We start from the raw sequence: 20,795 nt of genomic DNA, 5'->3' as shown, positions 1-20,795 counted from the left end.
AAAAACTAATAAAAAAATAATTTAAAAAATATATAATAAATTACTATAGAACTAATTTACTTACACTTTTTAGAAATATTTATATATAGTTTACTTATTTGTATATAAAAAACAAATATTTTAATTAATTTATTATTTGTTTACTTGTTTTTATTTATTTGTGATATCATCTTATCATTTAATAAAATTTCTACACTTTTCTTTATAAATTTGTGTAAATACTTTTTAATTGTTTCTCAAATTACTTACTTTCAAAAAAATTTAATTAAATATTCCTTAATATTATTTTAAAAGATTTATTTATTTATTTATTTATTTTTTATGTAGTAAATATGAATAAAAACACTAAAATATTTTTCCTAATAATTTATAATATAATTTTTTATATGGTAGAATTAATTGCTAAAAAATTATATACTTTTAAGATTAAATAGATTTATTTAAATTTTCTCATTTTGTATAAATTAATATAAGTTTCTACCTAATTTTTTTGTCCATCAACTCATTTTTTATTAATAGCAATTAAACAATTACAATTTAATTTTAACATTTTTCCTTTCTAAGCATTAGAAAAAGTTAATAACTAATTACTAATGCGAAGAATATTCTTTGTATTAAAAGATTATTTCAAATTTTAAATAAATTCATTGTAAGTAAATAAATAAATTAAGATTCATAACTCAAATTTATTAAAATATTTAGATATTTTATCAATTTATAATAATTTAATTAATAAAAATAAAGTATTTATTTATTTATTTATTTATTTATTTTTTAATCTTTAAAATATATTTTTTTTTTACCAAAAATAGAAAACAAAGATTATTTAAAAAAAATATTTCTAGTCAATTAAGCTTTCTAGATGAAAGAATCTAAGAATGAACTTCTTAAAATTTATTTAAATTAGCAAAAAATTATAAAGAGAGCTAAACGAGAATATTAATTTTTTTAAATAAATTAAAAAACCTTAAATTATTTTGTTTGTTTTTTTACTATTTTAATATTTTTTAAACTTATTTTTTTTGTGTTTTTCTTGAATTATTTCTTAATAAATAATTCATAGACTTTCACTACATTTACTTGCATTTCTAGGAAAGAGTAAAATATTAACTTGTTAAAAGTTAAGAATTGAAACATTATTTTTATAAAGATAAAATGAAATTCGAGACCAAATGTTTTATGAATTAATTTTATGTGAATGGGAAAATTATTGTTTTCAGTTAAGTTTTTGAATTTTTCAGGCTAGAAAGTAGGTTGATTGATGATTATCTATTTCAAATTTTGTAATAGATATAAACAATATTTGAATTATATGTTTATCAGATTTTTTTATATAGCTTAAAAAAAACTATATTGTTAGCTATCACTAAATTTTTATCAAAAAAGCAAATTTAAATTCTTAAATTAATTACAATTAATTGCATTAACTTTAAATTAATTAACTATTTTCATCTATCTTAACTTAGAAGTATATCAAAACTATAAAGCTAATTAGTATATAAATAGCATGGGAGCAAACAACGTTAAAGAATAATTATACGAAGCAGTAGAACAATCTGATGAAGCAAGAGTTGCCTAGCTCATCAAAGTACTATCTATTGCATATTATTATCAAATGGCTTTTAGCAGAGAAACATTTGATTGATTTCACTTTTAATAATAAATAGGAAAATCCCATTTTACTTAACGCTCCTCTAACTGAGGACTGCTAGAATACAGCATTGTCAAGAAGTGTTTGGAGGAACGATTAAAAGCTAGTTAAATTAATTTTAGGAGTAATCAAAGACATATTATTTATTTTTGATGTATTTTTTAACATATATTATAAAAAAATTAGATGGGCAGTTAAGTTAATAACACAGCCTCAAAAGGAATAAGTCCTTTGATGTGGGCAGCTAAAAGAGGACATATTGATATGGCAAAATTATTAATTGAAAATGGCGCATAAGTTCTATAAAGATCAGAAGATAATCAAAGTAAAATTGTTTATAATTTATAATCTATTCATAATTGATGGAAATTTTGAAATTCGAAGAAATATTAATTTGTTTATTTATTTATTAAATAAGAATTTACTCCTCTTGAATGCGCTATAGTTATGGGTTAATATGAAATGTGCTTATACTTGCTTTCATTGGATCTAACTTAATTAGAGTAAATTATAAATTTCTTTTGTTTTAAAAACTCAAACAATTCTATAATACTATAGAAGTTTACAAACTCCTGAAGTATATTAAAAGGGAGCTGAGGGTAAGTACTTAAGCTATTGCAATTACGAATAGTTCTTGGATCATTTGAAGGCTAGAATTCCATTTGAATCTTGCCCTAATTTCTATTAAAGACCTACTAGTAATTAATTAATAAATGTTTTTTAAATAAATAAAATCTTAATTTTCATAAATAGAACCTGAATTAGTTGATCCTGTAATAGATCCTCGTGAAACTTGGGTTCAATTCATTAAAAGAAACATTGAATTCGAAGAACCTCCAGTCGTAATTTATTAATTTGAAATTTAAAAGGCTTTTATTCAGTTTGATTTCTATTTGTAGGTTGAAAGAAGTGAATTGCCTCAACATTTATAACCACAAAACAGATTCATGGGTAAAGTAAGACAATATTTAAATGGCAAGAGCCCATATCCTCCAAAATAGCCAACTACTTTAGAAGATAGAAATAATGTTGAGTTATAAGATCCTTTTGTTGATAACAGAGTTTAAATAGATACCCCTCAAAATATCAACTAAAAAGAATAAAAATAAGCAACACTCTAATAAAACGTATACTCTAACTAAGGAAGTTAATTCAATATAGATAATTAACAGAGTAAAGAAAAAGAAATTGATGTTTGAAATTAGTTTTCCTAATTAATTTCTTTCTTTTTGGAAAAATTATATCAACTAAAATATTAACCAAATAATTTATTAATTAATGCTATCTAAAATTTCATTAAAAAATATGTTTTTATGTCATACCTTTCATCCATTCATCCATCCATACATAATTTTATTTTTTGTTTTATTTTTAATATGTTCTTCAAGCTGTTTTACTTCAAAATATATAATTTAAAATATATCAATAAAATAACTTATTAATTAATGCTATCTAAAATTTCATTAAAAAATATGTTTTTATGTCATACCTTTCATCCATCCATCCATCCATTCATCCATCCATCCATCCATACATAATTTTATTTATTGTTTTATTTATAATAATTATTCTTCAAGCTACTTTACTTCAAAATAAATAGTTAAAAATATATTAACAAAATAACTTATTAATTAATGCTATCTAAAATTTCATTAAAAAATATGTTTTCATGTCACACCTTTCATCCATCTATCCATAAATAATTTTATTTATTGTTTTATTTAATTATTATTCTTCAAGATGCTTTTACTTCAGAATATTTAGCTAAAAATTAGAAAAAAATATATCTTATTTTAATTATAAATAAGTAATATAAAAGAGATTATTAAAAAATTAACAAACAAACGAATTAATTTTTAAACTTAAAAATAATTTATGAATTGTAGTTAATTGCCAATATTCAATTAATAAATGTTTTTTCATGCTTTTTTAAATAATTTTATTTATTGTTTTACTTTCACTAATTAGCATTTAATTAGTTTTTATTTATAATTTTCATAATTAAAATTGTTTATTTATCTTTTTTATACCAAAATAGATTAATTAAATTACTTTGTTTATTTTTTTTAATAGATCACTATCATTTTTTTTATTTTGGAAATTTATATGAATTTGATTACTTTGTATTTTAGTAAAAAAATATCAAATGTAAATTTGCTATCATCAAAATAGCTTAAAATAATTAATTAAAAATATCTTTTTGTCAATAACTTTTTGAGCTATATAAATTCAAAGATATTTTTGAATAATTATATCTTTATCAATTGCGATCAACATAGATATTAATTTAACTAAATTTAAGCATGTCAAATAGGATGTTTGCTTTATTGAAAGTTTTACTTTTACTTATTATTTTTAGGATGAAGTAATTTGGCTTTGATTTTTTAGTTCAAATAAATTTTTGTACAATTCCTGAGGTAGTTTGTCAATTTGAATGAAAAATTAAATTTTTTTGTATTTTTAATTAAATTTAATTAATTTCAAAAAAAAATTTGGCATGCCCCATTACTTTTTGTATTTAATTAATTTTTTATGTTGTTTATTTTTATGTTGTTTGTTTTTATTGATATTTGATTTTTTTTTCTTTTTTTCTTTTTTATCTTTTTTCTTATTTTAATTAATTATTTGTTTTTTTGTTTTCTTTTTTATTGTTTTTTTCTTTCAATTAATTTTTTTAATCTTTTTTTTTGTTTTCTTTTATCTGGTTTTGTTTTCTTTATTCTTCTAATTTGTTTTCTTTAATCTTTTTAATTTATTTGCTTATTTGTTTGTTTTTTTATTCTATTAGTTATTTTTTATCTTATTGTATTCTTATTTTCTTTATCTTTATTTATTCATTCATTAATTTTTTTATTTTTTTAACTTATTTTTTAATTTTGAGATATAATGCGAGAGAGCCATGTAAGGACTTAAAAATATTAATTTATTTATTTATTGATTTTTTTAATATTTAATGATTTATTTATTTATCAAAAATTTTTTTATTAAAAATGCGAGATATAATGCGAGGCCTACGAAGAGGACTTTAAAATTTGTTTAAAAAATATTTTTAAAAAATAGGTTAATATATGATTCAAGGAGGGCTTTTTTAAAAAATATTAAAAATAAAGGCTTCAGGATTTTTTGCACGGCTTTACGATGGGCGGTACGGTGAACTTTGATGGGCGGAACGATATAAAGGATTCGCATAATCGGTGAACGATTTTGATGGGCATTATTAGCGAATCCTTTATTTGAAGGGACAGCATTCATTATTCAAAATATGAATAATGAATGCTTTAAAAAATAGACAAACATAAATTAAATAAAAATGAAAAAATAAATGAAATGAAATAAAAGAGAACAAGTGGAAAAAGAAGGGAGGACTGAGTAATACAGTTGAGGTGGATACATACAATCTCGACTTTTGTAAGAATGACTACTGATATAGTTTTGGATTTAGGGAATACTTTTTATCTATCGAATAGGTTCGGTTCCGTGAATCGAATTTTACTGTTGACTCTCTGGATTTAAAAACTTAATTTAAAAAACTTGAATTATTTCTCCAATAGATAATGTATTTTCTTCCCTGCATCTGCCTAACTAAGTCACTGATAACAAAAGTCCCTCCCCAATACCCTCTGAACATGAAACGTATAATTAATTAACAAATAAATAATCATATGATTAATTTATGTGTCTGTCACCTGTCTTCACCATGCATCCATCATCTACTTTTTTATATAATAAAATAATCCAGAGTAATTAATTTTAAGCAAAATAATGTTACGCCAAGCCTATAAATAAATATATTAAATATAGGCTTGTAAATAGTTTTTTTGGTGCAGCATAAGGATGGGAAAGAATTAACTAAAAGGATCAATCATTTGTCAAAAGAAGGTCTTTTAGGTGTCTAATTTTTATTTAAGTAAGGAAGAGTATCAACAAATTCTTTTAAAAAAACAAATGTTACTTCATCTATACATTTAATATTATTAAATGTATAGATTAGATGAGGGGGTTTATAAAAAGCAAATAGCAAAGAAATTCATTTTTTCAAAAGCTGATCATATTTGTTTCAAATTAGCGCTTGCTAAGTTTAATATAATAAAATTATGTGGTTGGCTTAACAAAAAATTTATTAGCCAAATCCACAATTTTTTTGGGTTTTTAATATAGAATTGCCAGTTATACTGATTCGACAGTCTATGTATTTTCATTGATTTTGAAAATATTTGTAAAAATAATAAAAGGGGAAGAGAAAGACTTACCAGGAGATTGTTCCTGTCCCTGTACACATAATCTTATCGGTCACATAACATAAAGGTTATGGATACTTACGATTATATGTTTCTCCAGCGACTTTGGAACACTAAAATTTTAAACTTACTTTCACATAGCACATACAATCTCAAAATTCTCTAAATAAAATTCGAATCAAAAATAGGCATTTTTGAAGTCGAACGCTTTTTGTTAAAAGAAAAACGAAATCAAAAGAAAAAACTTACTTCAATTTTTTAGCAACTTTATTTAAAAGGTAAAAAATAGCAATCAGCAATCCTATTTGATAAATTACAAATTTAAATAAAATAATAAATAAACTTAGCTGAGAAGAACGCCTCAAAGTTAGATTCAATCTGAATGTTTTAGACAGAGCATTTAGTAATTTCTCCAAGAATGGATCACCAAAAGGATTTCCTTGTGATTCAGAAAGAAGAATAGAGAAGAATAAAAATAAAGAAACTCCCTTACAAGTGTTCCTCTTTGATTTGTCTTTTTTCCTTCAATGCTACAGCTACCGATAAAGCTTGAGATCTGCCTGTGAGAAAGAAAAAATAGGCTGTATATTCCCATAAAGTGCTTCTTTTCTCTTCCTCGGTTCACCATAGAAGTATTCTAAAACAAAAGATTCCACAAATACTAGGTCTCAACTCTGTAATCAATTCAAGTTTCCCAATAATAATGAAAAGAAAACAAAGTTTCAACTTTTCTAAGCTTCCTCTAATATCTCAGATACTTCTAAATCTTGGTGATTGCGATATCCCTGCATTCGCTATGCAGATCTCCAATCAATACCAGCATCCTTCACAAATATCTCCAAAATACTCCTCAAAGATTCCACTAGCTCAGTAATCTCTTAGACATCTCATGCTTTACTGCAGAAGAAACTGCATTCGAAGCGACCCCATAATGAACTTCTCAAACACAAGAGTCTCCTCACTCTTCAAACTTCTTCACTTGTAATCTCCTCAGGAATTTCCATAATGTACAGAGATATTAACTATAGACATTTTGTAGAATTGAAGATCCAAGATTGTCCATAGATTCATCGAAATGTCGCATATCCCTTACATAGCCTTCTCAGAATCATTCCAATCATCTCCTTAATTTATTGTCTAGCTTGTCCAAAGAACTTTCAAATGAAGATCTAACAGAAGCATTAATTATTCTCAGCAAAAAGCACAGACATAAATGGTTGGTTATTATTTTCTTCGATTAGTTATTATTTATGTTTTGACTAAGATTTTTCTTTTTCATTTTATTTACTTCATCTCATTGTTTGTTATTATTTTTAATGATATTCATTTTGTTTTTTGTGTTTCTCATTTTTTACTTTTTATTTCTTCTTAATTTAATTTAAATTTGAATTTAATCGTTACGATTGATTGTTTATTTATTTAATTTTTTAATCTTTTTTACTTTAATCTTATTATGAATATCATTATTCTAATTGCTTTAACATTAATTCTTTTAATCATTATTATTTATTTTAGAGGTTAGTTCTATAGGACATATCTTTAGGCAATTTTTAGGCAAGATTATTTATTTAGCTCATTTAGAATCAATAAGTAAGCTTCAGAATTAAGAAAGTCAGCGTTCAAGTCTTTATTTTTTAAAATAAGAGGTTTACAAACATTTAGAGCTATCTACTCAAGACGATCCCTATAAAAATGAAATCTTGAAATAGAAGACTACTCAGTAGCAAGTCATAGCAGGCTAATGGTAGAAATGTGGTATGTCTCTTATAAAAAATAAATAAAGACTCAGAGAAGCAATTTCACTTAAAAAGAAGTCCAATTCATTCATTAGCCACATTTGAGCCTTAAGCAATCATAAATCCAAGGAATTTATCTTCATCATTTTATCTATCTTCTAAAGAGAGAGTAGCCATATGATTCAAAGCTATCAACTCAAGACGATCCCTATAAAAATGAAATCTTGAAATTGAAGAATACTCAATAGCCAGAAATAATAGGCTAAAGGTATGAATCAATAGCTTCTTTGACTCTTGAGAAGAAATAAGCTGATCAAACCAATCAATCAGACATCTCACTTTCTTAAAGAAATAGAACCTTTATCCCATTATTAGGAACTATCTCAAAAAGCAAGAGCCAATATCATAAATTTTCTCAGTTCATTTTCAATAAAACAAATCTAATAATAATCCTCTAATTATTGCTAAGGAAGACTCTTAACTGGAGTTGTCAAAGCATATTTTCAAGTGGCTTTCAACACATCTTACAAAGTAAATTTTAACTTCTTAGTTACATGATCTCAAAATTCTTTCTATCATGAAATATAACTCTTTTTCGGTCATTATTGCAATTATAAGCTTATCATTAAATATTTCTTTTTATTGGATATTGTGTGCGTAAAATCGGATTCCAATGAAAGAATGTTTTAATTGCTTATTTGTTGCAATTTATGACTGCTTGCTTGTTAATATTCAATATGAATTGAAAAAAGCAGAACTCCTTTTGTTGACAGAAAGACTAAAAGCACCTTTAGGAAAGATAAGAGATATTAAGGAATCAATATGCATCTTGAAAATAGAATCTAAAAGAAATCCATTTCTACTATCGAATTTTCAAATCTGCTTAGAGAATGCAAGATAATTGAGTTAACGAAAGACATCTAATTTAATCCAATCAGGCAATAATTATGCATCAAACTTCTTTTAAAAAGAGGTTAACGAAAGAGGTCTCATACATGGACTACTTCGATGCCCGATAAAGGTGATAACATGCAGTGTGCTATGAAGGTGGTCTAAGTCTCCATAACACATCCTTTATCTTAAACATCTAAAAATGCCAAAAGGGGTAAAGGAAGCACAGAGATCTTAAAATTTCATTCTATTTGAGGGGGAAAAGCCTCAAGAATTAGATCTACTGGTGCCAGGTAGAGGTAGGTTAGGCCTCAAGAGCAATTAAAGGTGGTCAGTCTCTAATGTGCCCCTCCCTTTTCACAAAAATTCTTCACCCATGTAGAATAACCATCTCTGTTTACCTTTTAATAGATGCCACTTGCCTGACTATAGATTATCAGTCAGTCTCCAATCACCATTAATGGGATCTATCAATCATCTTACATCTTTAAAGTTTCATCTTCAATCCTTTAGTAGAAACAGACTAACTTTTTTCATCTATTCATTTCCTATACTTCATATGTTTTTCATCCATCATCATGCTTCTCCTCTAGTCAAAAGAGGCAAAGGTAATAAATATGATGAAAGAAAAATGAAATAATAGAAAAAGAGAAGTATTGACTCATTTTAAATAAGTTATCTCTTTATCTTCCTATTCCCATCTGTGGTTAACTTAAGCAAAGATGGTAGGATACTTTTTAAAATGTCAAATATCAACGTGGATAAAATGTTATATTTATGTAAATTATATTAGATAGACAAAAAAAATGAGAAAATTAGGCTTAAGAAGTTAAAGTTGCCTCAAACAGCAACATCTTTACTTGCTAAGCGATGTAGACTGAGAGTTCCAGAATACAAGAACATTTTCACAAGACTTGAGAAAATTCTAGCGAATTCAGCTAACAATTTTTCATAGTTTCTTGCCATTTTTATATGTCCATAAAACTAATTATACTCCTCTTACTTTTTTCTTATTAATTCGTAACGATTAGTATATCTTTAATTAAGAAAAAAATTCAAAAAATTGAAAATCTTAGAAAAAACAAAAATTAAATTCTAATCATAAATTTTATTAAATACTTAACAATCCCTTGAATACTTAATAGTTTTAAAATTTGATTTATTTTCAAAATTCAAACAATCAAATAGTTAGTTAATTAATTAATTCTGTTATTTCCATCTTGAAAAGAATTATCAAACAAAGCAAAAGACTAAAAAGCTAGGAATGTTCATATTTATATTTTCAAAGAGTAAAAATTTATTAATCAATTCTATTTTTCTATTCATAAATTATTTTTTTTCTTTCTAATAGAAGCACAATTTCCATACTAATTTGATATTTTTTTGCTATATGATCAATAGCAATATAAATTATATTATCTAATCATTTTTCTAATCTAAATGAGTTAGTAGCAAAATATTTTAAATAATAATATCTTAATTTTTTATAAATAAATAATAGATAATCTAATACATTTTTTAATAAAATTTAAACCTAATATTTAAAATAGAATTAAATCATTCATATTTACTTGCGATAATTAATTAAAAATGAATAACTAAGTAAAATAATCTTCAAAAGTTTATAATTTACTAAAATAAAATCTCTCATCTTTATTACCCATTAATTATTAACTGATCAATTGATTAATTAATTAATTTTTAAATAAAAATAAGATTTTCTATGCTCATTTTTCTATCTGTTTAACATGTAAATATGAATCATTGTAAAAAAATATATTATGATTATTTTTATAATTTAAATGAGTTTTTTACAAAATATTTCTATTTTAATTTGAAAATTTATATTTTTTTTATTTTATAAAAATTTAGTAAATATGTAATTATTTTATTTTTAGATTAACAAATTAATTTTGTAAGAAAATTTTCCCATACAAAATCGAATATTTACTTGCATACATTTATGATCAATAACAAAAAGATATGAATTATTTCAATTTTTTTTATCAAAGTCATTTATAAAATAGAATTAATAAATATAAAGTTAACCAAAATCTAATTGAAAAATTCTTTGGAAATAATTTTAAAAAAATATTATTTCAACTTAATATTGACTTTTGAATATCTGATTAATCTTTTGTTTATGAAATAAATTATTTAATATTAGTATCATAAAAAAATGGGTTATTATTTAATTAAAATTTTCGCCATAGTATGTTTAAAAATTCCTTCAAAATATGTTTGTTTTTTAAAGAAATGCTTGTATAGAATTTTTTCTTATATTTATGATAAATAAAAAGAGACTTAAATATTTGAATATTATTTGTATCAATCAATAAATTCTCAAATTATTAATTTGTGAATAAATATTTGATATTTTTTAGAAAAAAATTAAACAAACAAGCAAAATATATATATCTTTTGTTTGCAAAATAATTAGTTTGTTTTTATACATTTTTATAATTGTTGATATTTGATAAGCTATTCCCATATTTCTAACAAATTAGCTGATAATAATTTTAAAAATATTTTTTACTAAATATCTAATAAATACTTTTATCTACAATTTAATAATTATTTTATAATAAAGCTATTTTATTTATAACTTTTTCAGATATATTCTTGTATATTTTTCTCACAAATCAAATCAAATTATTTATATATTGATTCTGTCATACTTTTAAAGAGATTGTTGTAAAATTAAAAATAAACTTTTTCTTTAAGATAAAAATGGATTTATTTTTTATCTTTTAAAATTTTAAATTTTTTTAATTACATTTTTATTCCACATTATTACTAGATTTATTTTATAATCTATACTTATTTTTGACAGATTTTTAATACAAAATAAATTAAAAACTAACAATATGATTTTTATCTTCAATAAGTAAAACTAGAAAAAAGCTTTTAGACCTTATGGAAGATTTTTAATTAGATTAATTTATTTATATATGAATTGATATAATTACATTTTACATTTTTATAATAATTAATTTAATATTTCCAAAAAATTAAAATATAAATTTAACAATAATAAAAAAATGTGTTAATTAAGTATAAAATTAAACAAATTTTTTAGATAGATTGAATAACATCTCAGTCTTTGTCAAATTATATTTAATTTTCGAATCTTTCTATTTTATTCTATCTTTTTTGGTAATTGATTTCTTGTGTTATTTCGTTAGTAAAGATAAATGATCCATCTTGAATATAGACATTTTCATCTTTGTTGAAATTAAAATGAGGAAAATCTCTTATGCTGTATGCAGTTGATTGCAAATTAAGATTGTTTTGTCTGACAAAATCAGAATTTTTAATTGCCCTATTCATAGCTTTATGAGGAGCTTAATACAATTCAAATACATCATTTTTATCTTTTTACTCTAATTCTTTATAAAATGCCTAACCTTATTGATTAATTAATTCAGAGCCAACTTACAATTTTTTTATTAAAATTGACCCAATAATTGTACGACAATGGGAGTTAACTTTAGCTGTAATAGAGCAGCAACATTTTTATCCAAAGGATATTTGTTTTTTTAAAGCAGCCTCAAAGTGGATTAAATATTCAATTAAATAGTTTCTTACTTAATTAGAAATTAAAATTTCTTACTCACCATCAACTTACTATTGCATTTCTGGTTATAGAGTTGCTGCTGCGGCTTGATCTAAAGAAATACCTATTACTGGTGGTGGCATATTCATATTTTACATATTTTAGTTTTAGTCTTATTAAACATTTATATTTATTTCGAATTTATCTTATTTTTCAACAATATTTATTTCTTTAACGTTTTCTAAGAGCTAGTTTTATTATTAGTTATTATCCATTTCATTCATTTAAGGAGGATAATCATAATTACCTTGTTACATGTTAATATCCTATTATGCGTTGAACATTGGGGGTTATTATCCATCAAATTCACAATTTGCAGGAGCAGGAGGGAGGGGAGGTTCAGAAGAAAATTGCATTTAAGGAGGCATTGCAGGATCCTAATAAGTTGGGTTATTATATCCAGGTTCTGATCTAAAACCTCCATGAATTTATGTCTTTTTTTATTTTGGCTTAAATGGCTTCAAGGCTTCATCAAAGTTAAATTTCATAAATTATGTCCAATTCTTTAGATTGGCTTATAGTTCCTTGTTATTTTAAGGTAACTTTTGGAATGTGACATATTCATCGCAGAGATCTGAAACTATAGCTTGAATTACCATTTTAGCATTATCGAAGTTTCCCATGGCTCTTTGAAGATAATTTAGCTTTTTCTCAAAAGAAAGTAATTTAATTAAACAAAATCTATCAACAATATCTAACATAGTTTCATTTAGCTATGCTCTGTTACGAGTAATTAGAGTAGCTGCATCTTTTCTCATAGATTCAATAACAGTTATTTTACCTAAATTATATTCTGATGAGAAGGTACCTTTTTTCACTAATTCTGGCTTGTAAGCATAGGTAAGAATATGGTTATAAGAGGGATTCAATTAATCAATCTTTTTCAGGACACTTTTCGCTTTTGTGTATATTTTATCACTAGATGGATTTGAGCAGCAAGAGATGCTAGTGTGAAAATCATAAGTATAAGAACAATCCATGAGATAATTTCCTATTAATGCCTTTTTAGTTTCTTCATCAGGATCTACCTTATTTAAATCCTCTTTATCTTTTTAATCTGAGGCAAATTACCTGTATAGTTCATTCTCTTAATTTCCTATAGTAACACTAGAATCGCTATCACAATTAGGGTGAATTAACCAAAATTCATTATAATTTGACCAAGGACCCAAAATGTAAGCATTTATTTTGTAGTCTTTAATTCCTTTGTAGATATGAGGTTCTCTAATTTACTTCATAGCATTTGTTTTTTCGCTATTGATAAGTGAGTATTCATTAGTCAAAATGATAACTACTTTATTTTTATATAGAGTTGACAAAGGTTTATCAATTGGACCAATATAATCATAATTAAATCCTTGATAATTTGATATATTCCATAAATCAACATTACCACCAAAGGATTCAGCAAACTATTTTACAGAATCTATAAAAATACTAGATGTTTCACAGTTAAACACAAGCAAAAAATCAGAATTTGGATCAAAGTTATGTCCTTCTGTCAATTAAATATGGAAATTACGTGTTTAAATGTTTTAAAACACCTCTGCTTGATTGTGGTAATATCCTAAATCCAACTTAGCTTGCATTCTTATATTTGTGTACAAAGGCAAATTTTAATCTTTAAGTTTAATTGTTCCACTGATAATTTTTTTTTCATTTGGGCCTATTGAAGTAATAAACTCTTGCTCAATTATGTAATTAAAATTTTCATTCATGCTAGGATTAACAAAATTTTTTTGATTTCTTGCATTCTACCCCCAAATGCTAGAATTGCGATAATCTTTATCTTAGTCTTCAAACATTTTTGGGATAAAATCAACTGTTTGTCTTGTATCACATAAAATTAATCTAAAGTTAAGCAATCTATTGTGATTAATACCAATAGGCTTAGTAGAGCGGTTCCAAATGCTTATCGCAAAAGGGGATTCTTCTCTAAATGTGACAGATCTTAAAAGTTGAACAGGGGAAATTTCAACAGGAAATCTAACAGTGTATTTATTAGTTTAATCTGTAACAGTCTAAAATTCTTTGTTAATTCTTTCGACCTTAGCCCTGTAATCGACTACAGCAGTTTACTTAAAAACAGAGTCAATAGCAGCTTTAGTGTAATCTTTTATTTTAAATTAAATTGGATTTGCATCTGTAATATTAAATACTTGTCCTATAGGTATACTATGAGGAATAAACACAGTATCAATCGGATTGAAGTAAATCCATTAATTATCCTGCAAATATAATGCAATCTATTAAGCAATAGGAGTATGCATACCTCCAATATTTAAAACCTCCATTGCATTTATCATTAACGATTCACCAGGTTCTATAATTCCATCGTCAGACTAAATAGCACAAACTCTGTCTATTTTGAGATTATAACGATATGAGTACTATTTCCCATCAAGTATGTAAGCAAAAGTACCATCTCTTCCTGGTCTTCCATTTCGACCACTAACACCATCTCTACCTATATTTATTATGAAAATACAATTTTAAAAGCATTAATTTATCCATACAAATCTTTCTATAAACAAATATCAAAATAATCACAAAAATCGAATGAATCTATCATTTAAACAAAATATCATGGTAAAAGTTAGCTAAGAAATGATATTTTAAAATAAATTGTTTTATGTTTATTAAAATTTAAATAAGCCATTTTAATTTTTTACCTCTAAAACCTGGCATACCGCTATGACCACCAGGATTGCTGTAGTGTCTTGTAACTCCATTTTAGGTTTCTGACCATGAGTAGCTACTACCTCCTCTACCTCCAAATCCTCCAGAACCTCCACTACCTCCTGGACCTCCTAATCCTGCGTTGCCACCTTTATAGAAAACTTAATCAATAAGCATAAACAAATCCATATCTTAATTATTAGCGGTTACAGTAATAGCTCCACCATCACCTCCATTACCTCCATCGCCACCATTGCCTCCATCACCACCATTACCTCCATTCTATCCATTAGTACCGCAAGAATATCTAGTTGCACTATGTCCACTCATACCATCACCTCCTCTACCTCCATCTCCACCAGCACCTCCATGTCCTCCATGGCCACCGTTGGAAATGAGATTTACTTTATTATTTGAATCACCTAAAATCAAATTATCAAAAAGAGATCTCTAATTTAATTCATCTATAATGATCTTTGCTGATCCATCAGTTCTTAGAACTAAGTTAATATTTCTAGCGTTTGTAGCATCAGTTCCAAATCCACCATCAGAGCCATCTTGCCCACGCATGCCCATGATACCACAAGATCCGCTTCTGCCATTAATACCTGTTGAACCGTTTGTTCCACTATAATCAAAGGAAAGCATTACTATTAATTGATTATTTTAATTAAAATAGCTACAATTTTTATATATTTATAATTATTATAATAATAATCAATCATATATCCACACAACTTAATCTTCATAAAAAATGTAATATAAATATGATAAAGTGTAATAATAATAATTTAATAATATCCTTAGACTGTAAAATTATCAAAATACAAAATATTAATTAATTCTGAGCAAAATAGTTTGGTATCCTTTTTAGGGTTTACTTAAATTAATAAAAGCCTGATGTGAATTAAACACCTGATCATATCAACTAATAAATGTTGATATCTGTCTATTATGATTTTTCTAATAAGGTAATTTTAGAATCTAAGATAGAAAAGATATTTGATAATATCAATATATAATTTTAATTAGATTTTATTAGGATGAATTACTATTCAAAATAGTTTATTTATTTACATTTTCTTTTTTGTTTATTAAGGTAAAATGAAAACAAATATAATACATTTACATTTATATTTAGATTAAACAATATGCTTTTATAATTTAATAAGTTTAAACAACTCTAATTGTTATTTTTAAAATAAAAACAAAATATTTTTATTTATTTATTTATTTTTGCATAAATATCGGCTGTATAGATCAAAGAGTTTCTTTTGGATTCTATTTATTTGGTAAAGATTTTTAATTTTTAACTTTGCTAAGTAAATATTTATATTTTAATCAATCACTCTCTGACTCATTGAAATTAAATCTGTTTTTCAAGTTGTTCTATTTTTTATTACCTTTTAAACTAATCTGTTGTTTGTGTGGTATCATCAATAAAATAAAAAGATCCCTCTTAGATTCTATTTGGAATTGTATTTTAATCTTAATTTTAATTTACTTATTTGATTAGTCTCTGTTCGTTAAATTGTATAAAACTTTCATAGAATTTAGCATTTTTTGTTTACCTTTCCACAAATACATCTTTTTAATAGCACTTTTAAATTTCATATAAATTTGGTAAAGCCTGCTTTATTTGTTATTGTGATATTTATTAATATTACAAATATTCATTTTTATCTGTGAATATCTTGCCAATTACTGATTCAAGAACATGCTTGCAATAATTAATTATTTCAGAAACATTAGCTGAGCAACAACCTTTTTTTTGTAAAGCAATTGCATACCAAATCTTATACATTTAAGTGTATAAATATTCCTTGATTTTATTTTTTACATTGAAGTCATCTTAAATTCTTACATTGTTCAAACTTTACTATTCTATTTGGAGATGAAACTAGTTCTTTTTCAAAAAGTATTCCTAGAAAGAATACTACATGAATTGATTCCATTTGTTCATATAATAGGGAATATCTGTTTTATTAATCCCTGAATGAATGTATGCTATATATTCATCAGCCAAATCAGAGAGAATACAGTCTATTACTAATTTTGAATTTTCTACTTTATTCAAACATCTTGATAGAAACAAAAGTTTTTTTTCAAATGAAATCAATTTTATAAGAGAAAAGTAATCAATTTCGTCTAAGCTTTGTTTTTCTTCTGCAATACATTAGCGTTCGATTATGCTGCACTAGTCTTTTCTTAGCTATTCTATTACTTATATATTGCCTAATTTACAAACTTTAGAAAATATTGACTTTTCTATATACTCAACTTCATGAGTGTAAACTACTTTATGATTAAATCTTGAATTATGTAATTCTGCTTTTTTGTAGATTTCATCACTTTTTTTATAGATACGTTAATGATTAGGAGTAGAACAACAATATAGCCTGTCAATAAAATCAATTGAGTATGCTTATTGCTGCATTTATAATGCAGTTAATTCCTTCTCTTTTAAATTTTGTTAAATTACAATATTTTTGAAAAATCCTTTTTTGAATCTATGAAAGAGTTGAGTTTCATTTTCAACTTTTTTTAAGTTAGCATCGATTTCTTCTTAGCACTAACTAGTAATAAGAGTAGCATCATATAATTTTCTATCTCCAAAAATATACTAGCGTATATCATAAAATTTAGCTGCCTTATAAATGTTTTTTTCTTAAATTAACTTCACAGGATTAATTTATTTTCCGTCATTTAACTCATAGTTGTTACAAAGAATGACAACTACTTTTTCCTTATATAGCTCCTTCAAGGCTTTATCTTCTTTGCCAATATAATCGAAATCAAAACCTTAGTAATTACTGATATTCCAAATATCAACAGATGATCCAAATTGATATGCAAAAGAAGTAAATGAATCTATTAACTCTTTTTTTATCTGCTGATTTGTTATAATTAGAAACTCAGAATTAGGCTTATAAGTGTAAGCTTATGATAGCTAAAGAGAGAAATTCCTCGTCTATATATTTTAGTATTATTAACTCTAATTGAAATAATATCCTAAATCCATTTTTATCTATAAATGGACTTTAGTATTAAAAGGAGTATCAAAATTCTCATTGAATTTTAAGGTTCCGCTAATTATTCTCTTTTCATTTGGCATTAAATTAGTGATGAATTCCTAGTCTAGCATTATTTTACTATCATCCTCAAATTATGGATTTATGTAATTTTTTTAAGAATAAGCAAGAGTTGCAAGTTTATTTGAGTTCCTATGCTATTTATCATCATCAAATACTTTTTTTGGTAGAAACTAAACAACATTTTCTTTATTGTTTAAGAGTATTCTAACGTTTAACAATCTATTTGAACTTTCAATACCTAAGGGCTTAGAGGAGCGATTCCATATGCAAAACGCTATTGGAGATTCTTCTTTAAATTGAATAGATTTTTGTACTTCAATTAAAGATAGTTCTACAGGAAACCTAATTTCATAATTTGTTGCTACATTAGAAACTTTATGAAAAGATTTCTCAACTCTTTCTACAGTTGCCTGATATTTCAGTTAAGTTTACACTTTGTAAACTGTGTCTTCATTTACAATATTAATAAAAGGATTAACACTAAATTTCAAAGGTTTTTCAAGCTGATAATTTTAACCAGAATCGATACTATTTTATATATATACACAATCTTCTTTTTTAAAATTTAAATATTTATTACTAATTAATTCCAATCTAATTTATTAATTAATAGGCGTAGGCATACCCCCTTCATTAACAAATAACATATTTTTAATTTAGAGTTCTTCACCAGGTTCTATAATAAGATCATCAGACTCAACTTTTTAAACATTTTTTATATTTAATTCATATCGGCTACTGTGAATTTAAGAGCCAACCATAATTGAATATATTCCATCTCTGCCTTTGTTACCATTCTTGCCTTGATATCCATTTGAGCCTCTACTTCCACTTCTGCCATGACTTCCTCCAGGATTATAACCACGATCTCTCCCATCATTCCAATGATGACTACTACCACCTTGGCCACCAGAACCTCCGTGTCCTCCGTCTCCTCCATCTCCTCCTTTACCTTCTTAGCCACCATTTGGATTTACATTTTCAATTATCATTAGTAAGTCCATATCTTATTTTTCTAATTTTACAAAAATATCAGCTCCATCTCCTCCATCAGCTCCGTCACCTCCATCTCCACCTCTCCCTCCATCTCCTCCATCTTCTCCATCTTCACCACTTTCATATCTAGTAGCATTTTTACCTTTCCTTCCATCTCCTCCTTTACCTCCAGTACCACCAGCTCCTCCATCACCACCCTTACCTCCTTAAGCAGAAAGCATAACCATATTAGAACTGTCCCCAAGTGTTAATAGTGTTATTTTATTTTATTTATTTAATTCAATCATCACTATTTTGTTAGAATCTGATTTCATTTCTAAGCTTAATTTAGTAGCATTTTATCCAATTGAGCCAGAACTTCCATTCTCACCTCTGCTGCCATTTTCTCCATGGGATCCTGAATGCCCGTGATATCCATTTACACCATTTTCACCACTAGCTCCATCATAATTAAAATTAATCATAAATAATCTTGTTGCAAAATATTGATATGCTAACAAAAAATATATCTTTTGAATCTTCTATTTAATCAAAATATTATTATTGATTAAGCTATTTATTTATTTAAAAAAAAATCCAGAAAAAAAAGTGAGTTTTTTGACAGATAATCAAATATAACTTAATAAATTTTTTATAGGTTAACAAACAACTTTTTTATTGTTTTTATTATAGAAGAATAAAAATATGTCTTTTTTAATTAATTACTTTTCAGGTCAAAAAGTTATTAGAAAAAAAAGATAATATGAAATAGTTTGTAATAAATAAAAACATACTTTTTTACTGATTTAAATGAATAAAAACATACAATTTAATTTATTTTTTAATTTGAAATGTCTACACAAAAACATTAAATAATTTCCTATTATTAAATGTCTTAGATTACTATAAATAAGTTATTGTCTATTCAAATTACAGTTTAATGTCTTTTTAAATATATAATATAAAATAATTATTAAAAAATAATTACAAATTTAATTAAAAATTTTCTAAGAATATTTTAAATCAAATAAATAAAAACCATCTAAAAAAATTAAAAAAAATATTTAATAATTTGTTCATATTTTAATGATATATTTTTAAAATAACTATTTTAATGAGAAATTTTGTTCTTTTTTTATATTTCTTACAATAGCCACATAATAGATAGTAAAGGAATAATAAATAATTCTTCCACAATAAGGATACACTATATATATTTTTGCTCAATTATTTTTTTAAATTATTTAATTTTTATTTAAGTTTTATTGATAATTTACTTATTGAGGATAGATATTAGCTAAAATTTTAAAATTAAAAACAAACAAAATGATATCCGATAATATATTCTTAATTTTATATTTTTATGATAGATTATTGTTAAAACTAATTTATTTTTTATGTTTTAAAAAATATATTTTTTTTAAATTTGATTTAAAATTTGTATTTAGTAGTTTATTAGCTGCAAAACATAATTTCATGTAACAAACAATACATAATAAATATTGCTTAATTTTAAAATACTCTTGAGCTTGATATTAAATAAAAAGATATTTCAATCATAAATAATTTAATTTATTTAATATTTAAATATAATGAATTAATGCTTATTTTTTATTTAAATTTAAGACTTTTTTAACTCTTAAAATAGAAAAATAAATACTTACATAAAATGTAAGAATTAAATAAGATAGATGTGTAAAATATTTCAACACAATTATAAAATTTATTGAGTAACTAAAAAAAAAACCTTTGTTTATTTAATTTAATTTAGAAAATAAATTAATGATTAAATTATGGTATTAGTGATTTGTTTTAAGAAAATAATATGATTGATTATTAATTTAAGTGCTGTTGATAGAAAATCAAAGCAGATAATTACTACTCAAAAAAATATGATGCTCATCACATCAAAAA

The 20,795-nt window shown here is 24.4% G+C and overlaps 7 protein-coding genes across 7 annotated transcripts; 3 read left to right on the top strand and 4 right to left on the bottom strand. All coding sequences in view use genetic code 6, as the record gives it.

Moving 5' to 3' along the window:
- Window positions 1–1,324: 1,324 nt before the first annotated feature.
- On the top strand, window positions 1,325–2,850 carry TTHERM_00013360 (ankyrin repeat protein; the record flags this gene model as incomplete). Its single annotated transcript, XM_001008315.3, has 6 exons — window positions 1,325–1,588; window positions 1,668–1,775; window positions 1,838–1,976; window positions 2,070–2,154; window positions 2,210–2,349; window positions 2,405–2,850. Exons 1-6 carry the CDS (start codon window positions 1,508–1,510, stop codon window positions 2,848–2,850), a joined length of 999 nt encoding a protein of 332 aa, XP_001008315.3. The 5' UTR covers window positions 1,325–1,507.
- A 1,874-nt stretch (window positions 2,851–4,724) lies between these two features.
- On the bottom strand, window positions 4,725–5,279 carry TTHERM_00013340 (transmembrane protein, putative; the record flags this gene model as incomplete). The annotated part of the gene is made up of 1 exon (XM_001008313.2): window positions 4,725–5,279. One exon carries the CDS (start codon window positions 5,277–5,279, stop codon window positions 4,725–4,727), a length of 555 nt encoding a protein of 184 aa, XP_001008313.2.
- Window positions 5,280–5,697: 418 nt separating this feature from the next.
- TTHERM_000013339 (transmembrane protein, putative) lies at window positions 5,698–6,081 on the bottom strand (the record flags this gene model as incomplete). The annotated part of the gene is made up of 1 exon (XM_012795680.1): window positions 5,698–6,081. The coding sequence occupies one exon, from the start codon at window positions 6,079–6,081 to the stop codon at window positions 5,698–5,700; it is 384 nt and encodes a 127-aa protein (XP_012651134.1).
- A 511-nt stretch (window positions 6,082–6,592) lies between these two features.
- On the top strand, window positions 6,593–6,934 carry TTHERM_000013338 (hypothetical protein; the record flags this gene model as incomplete). Its single annotated transcript, XM_012795679.1, has 1 exon — window positions 6,593–6,934. The coding sequence occupies one exon, from the start codon at window positions 6,593–6,595 to the stop codon at window positions 6,932–6,934; it is 342 nt and encodes a 113-aa protein (XP_012651133.1).
- Window positions 6,935–7,639: 705 nt separating this feature from the next.
- On the top strand, window positions 7,640–8,771 carry TTHERM_00013330 (hypothetical protein; the record flags this gene model as incomplete). Its single annotated transcript, XM_001008312.2, has 3 exons — window positions 7,640–7,893; window positions 8,001–8,156; window positions 8,378–8,771. The coding sequence occupies 3 exons, from the start codon at window positions 7,640–7,642 to the stop codon at window positions 8,769–8,771; spliced, it is 804 nt and encodes a 267-aa protein (XP_001008312.2).
- A 2,841-nt stretch (window positions 8,772–11,612) lies between these two features.
- Window positions 11,613–15,459, bottom strand: TTHERM_00013310 (hypothetical protein; the record flags this gene model as incomplete). The annotated part of the gene is made up of 2 exons (XM_001008310.1): window positions 11,613–14,599; window positions 14,805–15,459. 2 exons carry the CDS (start codon window positions 15,457–15,459, stop codon window positions 11,613–11,615), a joined length of 3,642 nt encoding a protein of 1,213 aa, XP_001008310.1.
- A 709-nt stretch (window positions 15,460–16,168) lies between these two features.
- Window positions 16,169–19,366, bottom strand: TTHERM_00013300 (hypothetical protein; the record flags this gene model as incomplete). The annotated part of the gene is made up of 1 exon (XM_001008309.2): window positions 16,169–19,366. One exon carries the CDS (start codon window positions 19,364–19,366, stop codon window positions 16,169–16,171), a length of 3,198 nt encoding a protein of 1,065 aa, XP_001008309.2.
- Window positions 19,367–20,795: the final 1,429 nt, after the last annotated feature.

This window comes from Tetrahymena thermophila, assembly GCF_000189635.1.
Source record: "Tetrahymena thermophila SB210 genomic scaffold scf_8254803, whole genome shotgun sequence".
In the NCBI taxonomy this organism is placed as follows: domain Eukaryota; phylum Ciliophora; class Oligohymenophorea; order Hymenostomatida; family Tetrahymenidae; genus Tetrahymena; species Tetrahymena thermophila.
This window is presented reverse-complemented; position numbering and strand designations above follow the sequence as displayed.